The 14,588-nt window shown below is 37.6% G+C and overlaps 1 protein-coding gene across 5 annotated transcripts in view; it reads right to left on the bottom strand.

Moving 5' to 3' along the window:
- LOC118006413 (F-box only protein 4) overlaps positions 1–8,635 on the bottom strand; it is a 382,076-nt gene extending 373,441 nt beyond the window's left edge. For 2 of the 5 annotated variants that reach the window (XM_034999073.1, XM_034999071.1), the window contains exons 1-5: positions 8,231–8,633; positions 6,776–7,011; positions 4,186–4,406; positions 660–735; positions 376–551 (exon numbers count right to left, since the gene is read on the bottom strand). In XM_034999073.1, the coding sequence (XP_034854964.1) occupies positions 376–551; positions 660–735; positions 4,186–4,406; positions 6,776–7,011; positions 8,231–8,419 (898 nt within the window). In that variant the 5' untranslated portion in view covers positions 8,420–8,633. Of the gene's footprint in view, positions 1–375; positions 552–659; positions 736–4,185; positions 4,407–6,775; positions 7,012–8,230 lie in introns of all 5 variants that reach the window. The other 3 variants (XM_034999069.1, XM_034999074.1, XM_034999072.1) reach the window with 3 other exon arrangements.
- Positions 8,636–14,588: the final 5,953 nt, after the last annotated feature.

Below are 14,588 nucleotides of genomic sequence, written 5' to 3'. Positions count from 1 at the left end.
TAGAGCTAGAAGCAGACAAAACATCAATAATAAGTGCAGAAGCATACAACAAAGAAATACTATGTAGTTATAGTATCAAACTTTGATATGCATCAGAATTCTGTAGGTGCTTATTAAAAAAAAAACAGATGCCCAAGAAACAACCCAAATCTATGAATTATAAGCCATCAGAATAGGAATCAGGCAGCTGTTTTTAATAAGCTCCCCAGGTGATCCTAATGCACATCAAGGTTTGAGAACTCACTATTAACAGTAATGGTCATAGAATCACATTTATTAAATTAACCATCATGTTCTTAAGAAGCCACAGTAAAGCCTAAAATGTATTTTATTTGCTGTGCAAAAAACTTCTCTTAAAAAGAAAATAATGCTTACTTTTATGAGCTTCAGCATTTGCAACATAGATGAATCCATCAACAACTTCACACACCTTCTGAATTTGTGGAATTACACTATACCGGCTTCCTTGTTGATCATCTCCTTCATTCTGTACACTGAACATCTTGTTAACTGCACTTGTATGCTCTTCTCTTGCTCTATCTCTTTCCTTTCTATAAGAAAAATGTAAATATAAAACATAAATACTAAGCAGACTCCACCCCCCCCCAAAGTATCCAAGTCCTGATGCCCCAGGTAGGCCACCAAGTAGGCAGCCTTACCTGGTAGTTGAATATAATATCAGGATGTTGAATTTATGTTGGTTGCTCAACTGAAAACTGACTCCAGATCCAATACCTAGAGAAGAAAATTACAGTTATCAAAACAAGTCATTAATAAATATAGAAAAAGATCACATTGAAAAAAATTATCCAGTGCAAGAAAAAAAGAGCAACCAAAAAGTCCATGACAAATTATATATAGCTTTGGAATAAAATGAAATGTTTATGTTGAAGAAAAGGTGCTGTATGCAATTTCCATTTACATGGTAATAAAAATATGGACAAAGAATGAACTAATAGGCTTATAGCATTCCTTTCTGTATCATCATGTTAGCAGCTGCATCATTAACAGCAAGTAATACTTATCAAGACTAAGACTCATTTTCCAACTTTTTTGTTTCTCATTAGTCATATACTCCATGTATACATTCAGTGAAATGGCTTTTTCTCCCTCTGAAAATGTTTTTAAATTGATGGGGAGTCACCAATGGCACTGTAGAAAATTGAAGAAATATTTAGATACTGAAATTTGAAATTAAACAGGTTATAATCTTGAATTTGCCACATAGCCATTTTTTGTGAGCCTCAGCTTTGACATCAAAATACAGAAATAATACTGGGTGCCTGGTGGCTCAGTCAGTTAAGCGTCCAATTCTTGATCAGCTCGGGTCATGATCTCAGGGTCGTGAGAATGAGCCCCCCATTGGGCTCCACACTTGGTGGGGAGTCTGCTGGAGATTATCTCCCTCTCCCTCCTCCGATGCCCCTCCCTCTACATGCTCTCTCTTGCTTTCAAATAAATAAATCTTTAAAAATATATAGAGAAATAATACATACTTCTTAGAGATGTTGTAAGCATTAAATGAGATTACATATGTAAAATTCCTAGTAGAGTGGTAAATAACAGGTACTAAATACTAGCTTCTTACTACTTTTATCTGAATTATTCAATATTGTTACTTGTCCTTCTTTCTTAACCTCTTCCCTTCTTTGGCTGTGTTAACACTCAGGCTGATTCTCCTCTTGCCTCATGAAAAGATCCTTCTTTCTCTCATGGCTATACTTCTTTTTGCTATATATATATGCCCTTTTAGATCTGTCCACTTCTCTCCATCCTCAATCCCTCCTTTTAGTCTAAATTATCATACCCTCATCTGGACTTTTGCAATCACATCTAACCAGTCTCCTACATCCATTTTTGACCCCCACTGTCCATTCTTCTGACAGCAACTGGAGAGATGGCTTAAAAATGCCTATTGCATTATTTCTCTTTCCTTCAAAACCATTGCTCTTCAAAAACAACTTAATATAATCTTACCTCTACTTTAGGACAACTCCACTTTTCGTATCTTTAATTCCTGTATCATAACCAATCCAGTTGTTTAAATTAACCTGTCTTGCCATCTTATGTCACCATTCCAGGTAACACATATACAGAAATCTTGGTGGCTGGGACTGCAAGCGTGACCCTAGTTCCCTGGCCACCAGATTTGGTGCACAAACTCCCCAAAGAGATCATAGAAACAAATTCTACTGTTATTTCTGATCTTTGTTTTCATCGGTTTAATTTCCAGAGATTACCTTCTCAACACATCTAACCTCAACCCAGTACGATCTCTATACTATTCTGTACCACATTGCCAACAACCCATCCCCCCATTCTTCCCTGATCTTGCAGGGTTTGATGCATAATTAGATTGGCATTTGTAAACAATCATTTCTGCTGCTGTCTGGAGAATAAAACTGACATTTCATGATCAGCAAATTTCCCCATATCCCCAACCTCTTCTTTAGGTGTTCCACCTCATGGCCTTACCTGAACTGGCCTACCCTTAGGGGCTACTTCTCTTCCTCTACACCCTCAAGTAACAAAACTGCTTCTTCTCTCACATCTCAGGGTAAAGACGTGGGGTCAATGTTCTCTTTACTCCTCACTGCCATGTCCTGTTACTCACCAACCCTCTTCAAAACTCCATCTCTTTGAGATACACCATTCAGATGTAGTACCATCTCCCCTTCCTCAACCTCATCATTTATGAATCTCCTTTTGATAACCCCTTCCTCCAAACATTCACTGAAGATTTCAGCACCTCATGTGGAAGGTTCACAATATTCCTCTCCATCCTCAGAAACTTCCAAGTCCATGTGGACACCATATGATTCCCAAATCTTGATTTCTAACCCAGATCTTGCTCTTGAGTCATTTGTTCATTTATTCATCAAATCTATATTGAGTGCCTACTCCATGCCTGACATCAAACACAGCTATGAACAAAGCTGGTAAGACTCCTGCCCTAATGGAGCTTCCATTCAAGTGGATTGCTTACAGCAGGCATCTCTGCTTATATCTCCCAGAGTTATCAAAGTCAGCATATTCTAAAGAGTAGCTGTCCTCCTCCCTATAAAGATCCCTCAAAAAACTTTCTCTTCCTCCTCCTTATCCTAGCGAATGGCACTATCATCCAATATGAAAACCACATCAGAAATAATGCTCATACATATTCAGTCAACACTATCCTTCATGTTTTCACAATATTACAGTGGTTTCTTAACGGGTCTCCATATTTTATAGCCTCTTCTAATCAATTTTCCACTCAGGAGCCAGATCTTTCTCAAATGCAATCTTGATCATCTCATTCCTCTGTTTAATATCTTTCAACAGCTCCCAAATGCTTAAGCATGGCATACACGTGTCTTCTCACCTAGCCCCACTCTAGACACATAGAACTACTTCAAATGTGTCATATGTATCCAGAGCTTTGTGCTTTTAGAAATGTAGTTCTCACTGCTCACAATACTTCTGTCCCTTTTTTTAATGGTCTATTTTAACTCATCCTAATGACTCAAATAAGGCATCATGTTCAACGAAGAGCCTTCTTTGATCCTTATCTTTCTATCCGGGAGCTAATTACTCCATATTCTAATCACCTATATATTTATCTTTGTCCTTACCAAGACCAAGTATCTTCAGGGCAGACAAAAATTTTTGATTTTTGTTTTAAATAGCTACACCTCTAGCATCTAATAGGTGCTCTCAATAAATGAATAAGCAAAGCATAAGCTAGATTATATTGTTACTTATTATATCTTCTGCTTGCCAACTAACTACATGATTATTGTTTTCATAGAAAGAGGAGGAAGGTGTTAATTTAGCTCTTTTTAAAAATTCCAAAATATATCAAAGTACTTTGCACATAGTAGATGCTGAATGGTTTTTGCTGTTAACATTCTTTTAAAATATGGTAAGTACTGTACAAACATCTTGATAATGTATAATTTACTTGCACATAATCTTATATTCTGGATTACACAAATTTGAGGAAATAAGAGGAAGCTCACTTCTCATAAAAAGTAAATCAACTCTTTCAGTCCATTGGGACCTGGGGAGGAGGGGCGCCTATTCACAAAATTACTCTATTTCATTACATCAAAGAGTTAATTAAAAATTAATTTCTTAAGATTTAACATTAGTGTCAAGCTCAAAGTGTTTTAACTATTATATACTACACACTAACATGAAAATTACCATCAATCTGCCTCTGAGGCAAACCAGCTGTTGGGCAAAGTTCCTCAGAAGACATCAAGCTCAACACCAAAGATGTATTCAGTTCTTCCAAACCTGGTCCAAACATAGCAAATCGTGGTTCATTCTGAATGATCAATGAGTGTAAAAATGATGTGACAGCTCCATACATAGGACGGCTAGATTTCAAGGATCTTCTTGTATATGGACAGCACATTTTATAGCTGTATAAAATTGTCACAATTAGAAAATTAACACAGAAAAAAACGTAGCCAGTTATTCATTCAACAATATATAGTTTATTGAGAACCTGCTAGACACAAGAGATACAATAATAGTTCCAATCCTCATGGAGGGAAGTGGAGAACAGACACATTATAATATGTATGCTGGATGCCATGACATGAAAAACCAAAGGCACTCTGGGAGTAGAAGTGGTCCAAATGTTAAGGAAGTCCTCCCCAGGAAGTAGTTACATACTTTCTAATCTTTCATTTAGATTTTCTCATGGAACACTTGGTCTAACACTTGGTTCAGTCATAAAAACTCACTACATAGCACAGTGATTCTCAGTCTGGGAAGATTTTTGCCTCCCCATCCCAAGGGAGCATTTATTTGGCAATGTCTGCAGACATTTTTGTCATTATGACTGGGGGTCAGTGCGTGGTGTGCTACTGGCATCTAGTGGACAGAGGTTAAGAATGCTGCTAAACATCCTACAGTGCGCAGGACAGTTGGGTCTAAACACTTGGTCTAAAATGTTAATAGTGTCAAGATTGCACTAACCTATATGGATAGTTAGCATAAATGTCTCTAGAGATTAAAAAAAAAAAAAAAGGATAGAAATTAGTAAGGCCACCAATATAACCAAATTTCTTAAGTACTCCTATTAACAGCCTCCAGTGTAACAGTTTAATAAGTGTTAAACATACAGGGAGGCTCTAATGTTCCTTATAGATAACCTAGCAAACTAAGAATCATGTGGAAAAAAAAAACACAGTTTCTTTCAATAGCTATAAATTTCTAAATTACCAATTCTACACGTTATCAAAAGTTAAAACACAGTACCCAAATCAAAATAAAACCTAAAGCCCTTTGACTAAATCAAGGTGGTTAAGACAATTACTAACCTAACAAGACAATGATCTTTATTTACGAAACTTATAATTCAAGAAGAAAAAAAAAATCAACTTTGAGGCTAGGTAGATCTGGCCACTTTGTTTATATGAGCCACTTATAGTATTAACTTACGTTTTTTCATCTGCATTATTTGAGCAGTAACAATTAACCCAGGGTTGAAGGATCCGAAATTAATTTATATGATTTAAGAAACAAAACAACGAACAAAGAAAAAAAAGACAAAAAAAAAAACTGGTGGTTGGCAGAGGGGAGGTTAGTAGGGGAGTGGGTGAAATAAAAGGGGATTACACTTATCGTGATTAGCATTGAGAAATGCATAGAATTGTTCAATCATTATACTGTATATCTGAAACTAATAGAACACTGTATGTTAATTATACTTCAATAAAAAAATACTTTACATGATCACAAATGGTAGTTACTATGATTACTTCTATTCCTGGGGAAAAGTTGGTTCCACAGCATGATATACTTGATGCTATGGTTGTTTGTGGGACAATGTAGAAGTAACAACCAGCAAGTGAGAGTACAACAGCACTTACTGAAATTATATATAACATATCACACACATTTTAATCAAGCAGTCTCACAAGACTTGACATTTAGATTAGAATAAGGAAAGATCTGAATAACTCAAATAAAATATGAAAAAAAATCCTGTATCTAGATACTAAATCTAACAGAGTAAAACAATTCTTACCTAAAATGTAAATATTTTTTAAATTTTATTTACAATGCCTTAAATGTGGGGCCCTCAATAAAGTAGGTTATATCCAGATCCAATGGCATTATATATTTTTAAGGTGGCATGACAGGGTTCCAATCTGAACAGTCCCTTATAAGCTATATGACTTTAGGCAAATCCATAACCATTCTGAACCTCAATTCCACATCTAGAACACAAGAATAATACTTTCTTATTCAGTGATGGCTAAATAAGTAAACATACATAAAGCATCCCTCATAGAATCCAATACACTACAGTTGCTCAACAACATTAATTCTCTCAGCTACATGATATTTAAAAGTGTCAATGCTTTTGGGTGGTAACAAAATCTCATTTCCCAGAACCTTGAAAATGGTTTTCCTCCCTGCTAAAGAACTGGTCTCTGATCACTGATCATTCCTTTTTGGGATATGGAAAAGTATTCGCTATTTAACAAAATGACAAGTGTTCTAAAGATGATGAAAGTTTTAAGAAATGTTTTACTTCTTGGCATATGAACTATCTACAATTATTCACATACTCTAGAGTCAGGCACCACAAGTAAATAACAAAATGTGAAAACTGAAAGGGTCGTATGAAGGAATTTAAGTTAATCCCCAGCTTTTACAAACACAACCAAATTCCAAGAAATGAATTAGTGGCGGAGCCAAGACTAATTCAAACTATTGACTTGTAATACAGTCAAATTTAGTATCTTCTTTTTAATTCATAAAACTAGATACTTACACTGCCATGTAGTCAAAAAATGCACCATCAGTAACCTCAGATACAGGTTTTTTTAAGATTTCTAGATCTGGAAGAGACTTCCAGTCAACAGAAGACCAAGAAGGAAGATCCCGCAGCAGAAAATATCTCCACAAAATTGGATCTCGTACAGTTTCATTCCAATAATGGCTTGTACTTCCCAACTGACACAGATCATGAGGTGAAAGAAATGACAAAATATATAGCTGTACGTCAATCTGAAATAGAAACAACAAATAGGTAAAAGGGATGAAAAACTTATCTTAAAACTTGTTTTCTGTTAATAAATTACAAACAAATATTTTATTATACTAGGAATCCAAAGGTCAACTGGACAGTCCATCTTTTTAATAATTATACCATGAGGAATTACAAAATTAATAAAGAATTATTATAGATAACCAAAGGTCAATGTAACAGTATTTTTAATAATTGAATCTATAATTCTTAAGTTATTTTCCCGCCATCAGAAGAGAAACATATCTGAACATTTAATTTGTTGACACACTGAAACAGTCATGAAAGACCAGTCATTGTTCTGGTATTTTTCAAGCCAAACAACCAGGTCCTTTAATTTCTCCTCATGTATTTTGCCACAACATATATCTTAACAAATCACTTAAGGAAACAATCTAGTCTTCAAAATAAAACCTTTATCAAATCATTTCTGATTTTGTCATTAGTTCTAATCAAAGAGTAAATCTGCCATCTGAGTTTCTCCATAAAATCTGTATTTCAAAGAACTTCTCCAAAAGGAAGAACCTTGGAAGAACATTCTAAGCCTGCAGTTTTTAATTTCTGATGGACGTCAGAGGGAGGTGTCAACAGTCCAGCGGCGATACAGAATCTGTATAATTTCTAAGAATTTCTCCTCTCTCCCATCTGCCTGAAAAGTTTAACAATAAATGATGTGCACAATTCTTGTGGCCTGTTGTAACTTGAGGCACTTCTTAGTCATTGTCAGTTAAGTGTGAGTTTTGTGACTTGAAATACGCACTCAGAGAATAGCCATGATTTCCTCGCAGTGTCCTGGTACATCGAACCTGAGATGAAAGGCGCTGAGCACACGGTCGCTGAAGGCTTTCCCAGCCTAACCAGAAAGTCTGCAACGGTCTCATTTCCTTAACCTGACGTTCGGGGTGTTCTAGGGCCAAAACTTGTTTTGGGGCGGGTAGAAGACCTGAGGGTGACCTGGCCGGTTACCAGGGCGCCCCTGACGGTGCGTCTCGCTGCGACTTTCGGTCCGTCTGCGAGCACTAAAGGTCAACGCCTCGGCGCTTCTGGTCAGCTGTGTTCCCAGGTGACGACACTGCCCGGATGGCCGCAGGACTGCGGCAGACACAGACTGGGCGCGCTGAGACCCTCAGAGGCCGCCGGTGCGGGGTGCCCCTCCCAGCGCGGCCCCTCGGTCCTCCGCAGCCGGTGGCCGCCACTCACCGGCAGCCGCGTCAGGGTACTAGCCTCCTCCTCCGCCTCCTCTTGAGAGGCCCTCGGCGCTGCCCTCTCTTTGCCCACCGACTGCCAGAAGTTCCTCCAGCCGCTGAGGATGGCGGCCTCTAGCCGGCTCCAGTCGCTGTGGTGCGCCTGAGGGGAGCTGCCTCGGCTGAGGGGCTCGCTTCCCGCCATGGCCGCCGGCGCCTCACGTGACGCGCCGCAGCGTCACGCGCGCTCCCCGCTCTGCGCCTCCCGCCCCGCGCCTCTCTCCTTCCACGTCTCCCCGCGCACAGCCTCGGGACCGGGAAGGGAGCGGAGAGGTGGCCCAATCACGTGTGTTGTCTGCAACCGAGCTTGAAGCTCCCGCCAAGAAACTGCCCCGTTCACTTCAGGCCTCGACCCCGCGAACCTCACCCGCTCACGTGAAATCTCTCGCCCCTTTAAAATTTCGTTACGTCTCCAAAGTCGTTCTGTCTGGGACCCATTTCCACTTCGTCTGGGCCCGGGTGGCCCCTACTTATTCGGTAGCTGGCCCTCTTCCGCTACCTTAGGCTTAATAGCCAGTTGCTTCCTTTCTCAGCACCGCTGTGCTGGGTGTGCAGTTTTTTGATTGTTTTTAGTCTCCGATTTACTGTTTGTTTTCTTGGGAATTAGCAAAAATGGACCAGGGAGGTGGCCAGGGGCCCAATCACGAAGGACCTCATGCCAAGGTCAGGAGTCTATATTCTCTCTATAATTTTAGGTACATTTAAAAATTCCCGAACGCAGGCATCCCATAAAAGGGCAGCAAAATAGGGCTAGAATAAGAGGAGAAACCAGATATGGTACTGCTGAAATCCTGCTAGTTTATTAATCTGTCGGAACAGTTATCCATTTTACTCACTTTGTCCAGCCTTATTTTGAAAGGCTTTCAGAAACTATGCTATAGCCCACATTAAAAGATATTTAAAAACAAAAAATTGAGTAATGTAAAAGATCAAATTGGCTTTATTAAGCAATTCATAAATCTGGAAGCATCCGTCTCGCAAATGAAAAGGAGCTCCATTGAGCTGCAGGACAAGAAAGATTTTTAAAGGTAGAGGGTCACCTGGGTAGCGCAATGGGTTAAGGTTCCTATTCCTGCCTTGGGCGGAGGTTGTGATCACAGGGTCCTGAACTCAGGATCAGTGTGAGAGTAGAGTCCGCTTGGGTTTCTTTCTCCTTCTCCCCCTGCCGCACACCCTCCCCCAAATAAATAAATCTTTTTTAAAAATTGAAAATAAAGGCAGAAAATGGGGGCACTTGGCTGATTCAGTTGGTGGAGCATGAGACTTTTGATCTCAGGGTTTTAAGTTCAGCCCCACATTGGGTGTAGATATTTCTTTTAAAAAATTAAATCTTTAAAGGCAGAAAGGGATGGGGAAAAAGGAAATTACTGGCAAAAAGTACACTATTGTAAACAAAGTCATCCTCCTAAGGGGAATGGGAGAGGTCTATCAGTAAATTTCCTTGTGCCTAACCAGGAATTCCATGTTGAAGGGTACTTTCTTGGGGTGCCTGGGTGGGTAGGTTGACTAAGCCTGGGACTTGATTTCAGCTCAGGTCTTGATCTCAAGGTCTTGGGGTTGGGCTCCATGCTGGGCATGGAGCCTACTTTAAAAAAAAAAAAAGTTACTTTCCTGAGAGGGCTGAAACTGCAGTTAGGTTAGGTATGAAGTCTTAGGTTTGTTGAAGTGAGGCCCTTAAAATAAGTGATTCCATTTGGGGCCTGTAGTTTTCTTTTCAACAAAGGTAACCTATTATTTTGAACTGGGTATAGTCTCTACTGGTAAGACGGACACAAATACTTATTTAGTACTATGTGTCATTCATTTTCAAATAGATTACCTCAATATAATCCAAAGAATACTCTGCTCAAAAACTAGAGCTTTGTTCCTTAAAGGAATATTTCATTCTAAGATTATAAAATTTTAAGTCTCTAGGATTATTCAATAAAGAGCAAGACAGCATTATTGGTTATACCATGCAACAAGAAAAATACATTCAAAATAATCCAGTGGCTTTAAAATTCCATTCTTGAGAATGGACATAATAGATCTCTACATAATCTGGTTTAAACTCATTGTCAACCAGTAGTTGCTTACAATATCCAGAACCTGCAATTATCCTTTCTTTTTGTGAAGATATTAAGTATGGAAATTCTAAATTTCACACTCAACCTCTGTCCATAGTTTTATTATCTCATTTAGTCCCTCTTTAGTTTAGTTGACTTAGTCAAAACAGTCTCTCACAGATAACCCAAATCACCTGTTGAAAAATTAATCCCCCATTTTTAGTCTTCAAGACTAAAGGATCAGCAACTTCATAAAGCTTCATAAAGCTATTACTGTCTATAAGGATCATGATAGGCTACAGGGAACATATATGTAAGTTGTGTGTATGCATATAAATACATAATTATATTTAACATAATATACATACACATCTCATACACACTGTCCCTTCATATATATTAAGCAGAGTGCTTAATGCTTAATAGTGAACACAGTACTTACTGGCTTGAATCTATACTTCATAAGTATCTGGGGATCTAAAGGTCAAATAACAGAAATCCAATAAAGCCTGACACTGAGGTTCCATGAGATCTGAATTTAAAGTTTCGTTATTTTTCTTGCATGCTGTTGCTAATGGCCAGTAACTAATCCAACTGAAGCTTACTTCTGTGAGGCTGTTCAGACAAGAAAAAGAATCACGAATTAACCATATGGCATTTCTTCTCCCTCTCTAGGAGCAAGAAAGAAATAGCACAAGAAAAAAATGTGTTTCAATTCAAGTATAAAGTACTGAAATGGTTCTCAGCTTTTACAAAGAAGTGTGAACATTTATAAATGTATGAGTTATAATTTTTTTATTATGAAAATTTTTAACATGTATAGGAGAGTTAATAATGTAATAGAATCCCAGGTATCCACTAGTTCATTCAAGTTACCAATTTCTCAGTCTTGTTCCATCACCATCTCTACCTAATACACACATCCACATTGTCACTCAATTATTCTGGCTGATGAGTAATATTTTTCAGCATGATGAACTGATATAAAGAACTAGACTTAAGGAAAATAATAACTCTTTTGAGCTCTTAGGATGTGCTAAGCATCCCAAGAATTAATTCAATTGAATTAAGCAGTTTGAACATTAATTCATTTAATCGTCAATAACCTGTGAGGTAGGTACTACTATTATTCCTTTGTTAAATAATAGGATATTAAGGTACAGAAAGGTTAAATAATTTATGTGGAGTCACACAGCTAGGAAAATGACAGGGTTAGTATTCAACCTCAGATCTCTGGTTCCAGAGCCCATATTCCTAACCACTATACTACCCTGTCTGAAAGTTATTAGAACCATAAGAAATAATATTCAGATGTCAGTAGTAAACTGAGACAATTAAGGTTTTCATTCTGATACAACACTCAGATATAAAAGAAAATGAACAAGATACAAATATGGGATTATAGTTTTATTAAAAAAAAAAAAATTTTATATGCTCCAAAACATTTTACTTGGAAATCTTCACTAGAAGTAGGAAAAGGAAAAACAGTAAAGAACACCAGGATGAATACATAACACATACTTTAATTGTGGATACATTAAATGTATTTTAATATAATACTTCCAATAACATATTATCTCATACTGTGTTAAAAATAATACAAGAAGTGACACTAGAGAACTAGAATCCTGGATTCTGTTGCAGATAAGGTATTCTTATTAGAATCAGAAATGGAGCCCTGGAAGATGGCAAGAGAAAAGTGACAAGCAATCCAAAACTAGGATGTCATCCAGTTGTGGGTTTTTAAAAATGCCATTAAAGTAAATCTGAGAATACCATCAGACACAGTTCTCACATTAAGGAACATCATAGAATCCACAGTGGGAGTGTAAAAGTTGGAATGTAATTTTATTGCAGGGTTTTAGCCATAACTCTCACCTCACTCTACTGTATGCAAAGGAATGAGGGAAAGTCTTGTCATGATTTACACCTTAATCAACATCACACAATTCACAGTAGCCAGAAACCCTATAAATGCCACAAAGCAGATAGGCCTTTAAGTTTCAAAGCCTACTTAACATTAAAAAAAAAAAAGAAAAAATCGCATTGGGAAAGAACCACACAAATGTAAGAATTATGAAAAAATCCTTTAACAGAGTTTAAGTTTTCGTAACCACTGAAGAACTCAATGTAGAGAAACCCCCAGTGTAATAAACACAGCAAGGCCTTTAGGTTATCACTCACTCATGAGTAAAGCCCACACTGCAGAAAAGACCTGAAATGTAATCAAAGTAAAAAGGTCTTAAGTAATGACTCATTCCTTAATTCTGTATCAGAACTTCCATAAGAAAGAAACTTCATGAATGTACTGAATGTGCAAGGCATTTAACCAAATGGATAAAATTTGAAAACACTAATGCCTGCCCAACCGCCATAAATAAAATAGCACTACTTTCCAGATTATAACAAGCACTTTACCCTGCTTTATTCTTTATAGTGCTAACCACTTAATACACTATAAATTTATTTTTTTTAAATGTGGTAACTTCCTTCACTAGAATATAAACTCCAAAAAATGGTGTTTTACAAAGCTTTATCATCGCTTCTCGGCCTTTTGGCTAAGATCAAGTGTACAAAGCTACATCATCAATGCCTAAGATGAAGCCTGGCATGTAGTAGGCACATAATAATTGTTAATGAGGGAATTATACTGCTTTCCTTATGTAGAGTATTTGTTATCTTGAAGACACTTCATTCTAAATGAAATAGAATTTACATAGGCTTTAACACATACATAAAAAAAATCTGTTGTTCCATGTTTTGTAATACACCAGAGTAAAGATCATTATAACTGTTATGGTCTACAAATTACTCTCCAATTGTGTGGGGGATGGAAAAGTACAAAAAGCACCCAGTAGCACCCTCAGAACTATACCAAACAGTGAGGGACCCAAGTAGTTCACAAGGGTCATGAAGGCAAAACGGAAGTTCCCATTTCTGAAGAGAAAGTTATGGTTTTCTCAGGTTCCAAATCTATATAATACTTAACTCCTCTGAGGAGTAATTCCTTATTTGCCTTGTCTACCACTGGTATAGAGGGCATGGCAGTTTGGAATCCAATAGCAGCAACCCTTTTGTGCAGAGTTCTGCACTTAAGAACCATGTCTCTTATTAAAATTTAAAAAAAAAAATTACTAAGGGCTTATTATTTATTAAGCACAATGTATAAAGATAAATTTTTTTTTAAATATGGAGTTCACCAACTCATAAAGAACCATAAAGCAGTGTTACCTGTTTGATAACATGAGAGGGAAGATTAAGGGAGCAGAAGCAAAGGAACATCTAACTTTGAGTGGAAAGGGCCGGAAAAAGCCTTAGGGATACAGTGTCACTGGAGCTGAGTCCCAAAGAATAAGTAGGTATTCACTTGGCCACAAAGAAGGGCAGAAGTAATGAGATCTTCAAAGACTACTGAGGGGAAAAAACACATAGCATGTCAGGAAAGGAACCAAAGTACTAACTGATCATGATGCTCCAAAAGGGGTGGGGGAGGGCAGTCTGTGGTTCTAAAACCATACTAAAAATGATTTAAATCTTTATACTTAGAAAGCACAAAAGGTATGTTTATAGTAAAACTTGTTAAAAAGCTATGTTAAATAAAAATCTTAGTTGTGTAAGGTTAAGCAAGGAGACAGGGGGAGAGATAGGGAGAGATTTTCCTTATACCAAGAGGCTCTATCAGAATGTTTATCAAAAAGGAGCCTGGGTTTGTAATGTTTGAGGAACACTAGACTAGAACATGATTACATAGGATGCATTGCAGAGGTAAAACAGGGAAGGTAGACAGAAACTAGATTATGGCACTCTTTGTTGCCCTGCACTGTGAAAGATCAAAACAACCAAAACATGAACCAAAAAAAGATTTTAGATGAAAGATAAGGGTTAGTTATTTGGACATATTGAATTTAAAAGTACTAAAATTATCTAAGTGAAGACATTTAATAGGCAGTTAGAAAGAAGGCTCAGAGAGCAGAAGCTGGGATTCAAGTTGCAAGGCTAGAAGTCAGCTTAACATTATAGGTGTCAGAAGCAGCCATGGCTATGAATGACATCACCTAAGAGTAAATAAAAAGAGAGAGAGAGAGAAAGAAAGAAGAAAGGAAAAGGGGGAGAAGAGGATAAAGAGAAGGATAGACCTCCAGGGAAGAATAACACCTAAAGGGTAGGCAGAAAAAAAAAGAAGCCCCAGGGGAAATGAGGATAGGCAGAGACTGGCTTTCAACAGGCAACCTCTTTCGTTCTAAAAATGGGGAAAATGTGCACCCCGAT

The sequence above is a fragment of the Mirounga leonina genome, unplaced genomic scaffold, assembly GCF_011800145.1.
Source record: "Mirounga leonina isolate KUSES-001 unplaced genomic scaffold, KU_Mleo_1.0 Mir_96, whole genome shotgun sequence".
In the NCBI taxonomy this organism is placed as follows: domain Eukaryota; kingdom Metazoa; phylum Chordata; class Mammalia; order Carnivora; family Phocidae; genus Mirounga; species Mirounga leonina.
The sequence above is the reverse complement of the archived record's forward strand: the minus strand, read 5'-3'. Positions and strand labels throughout refer to the sequence as shown.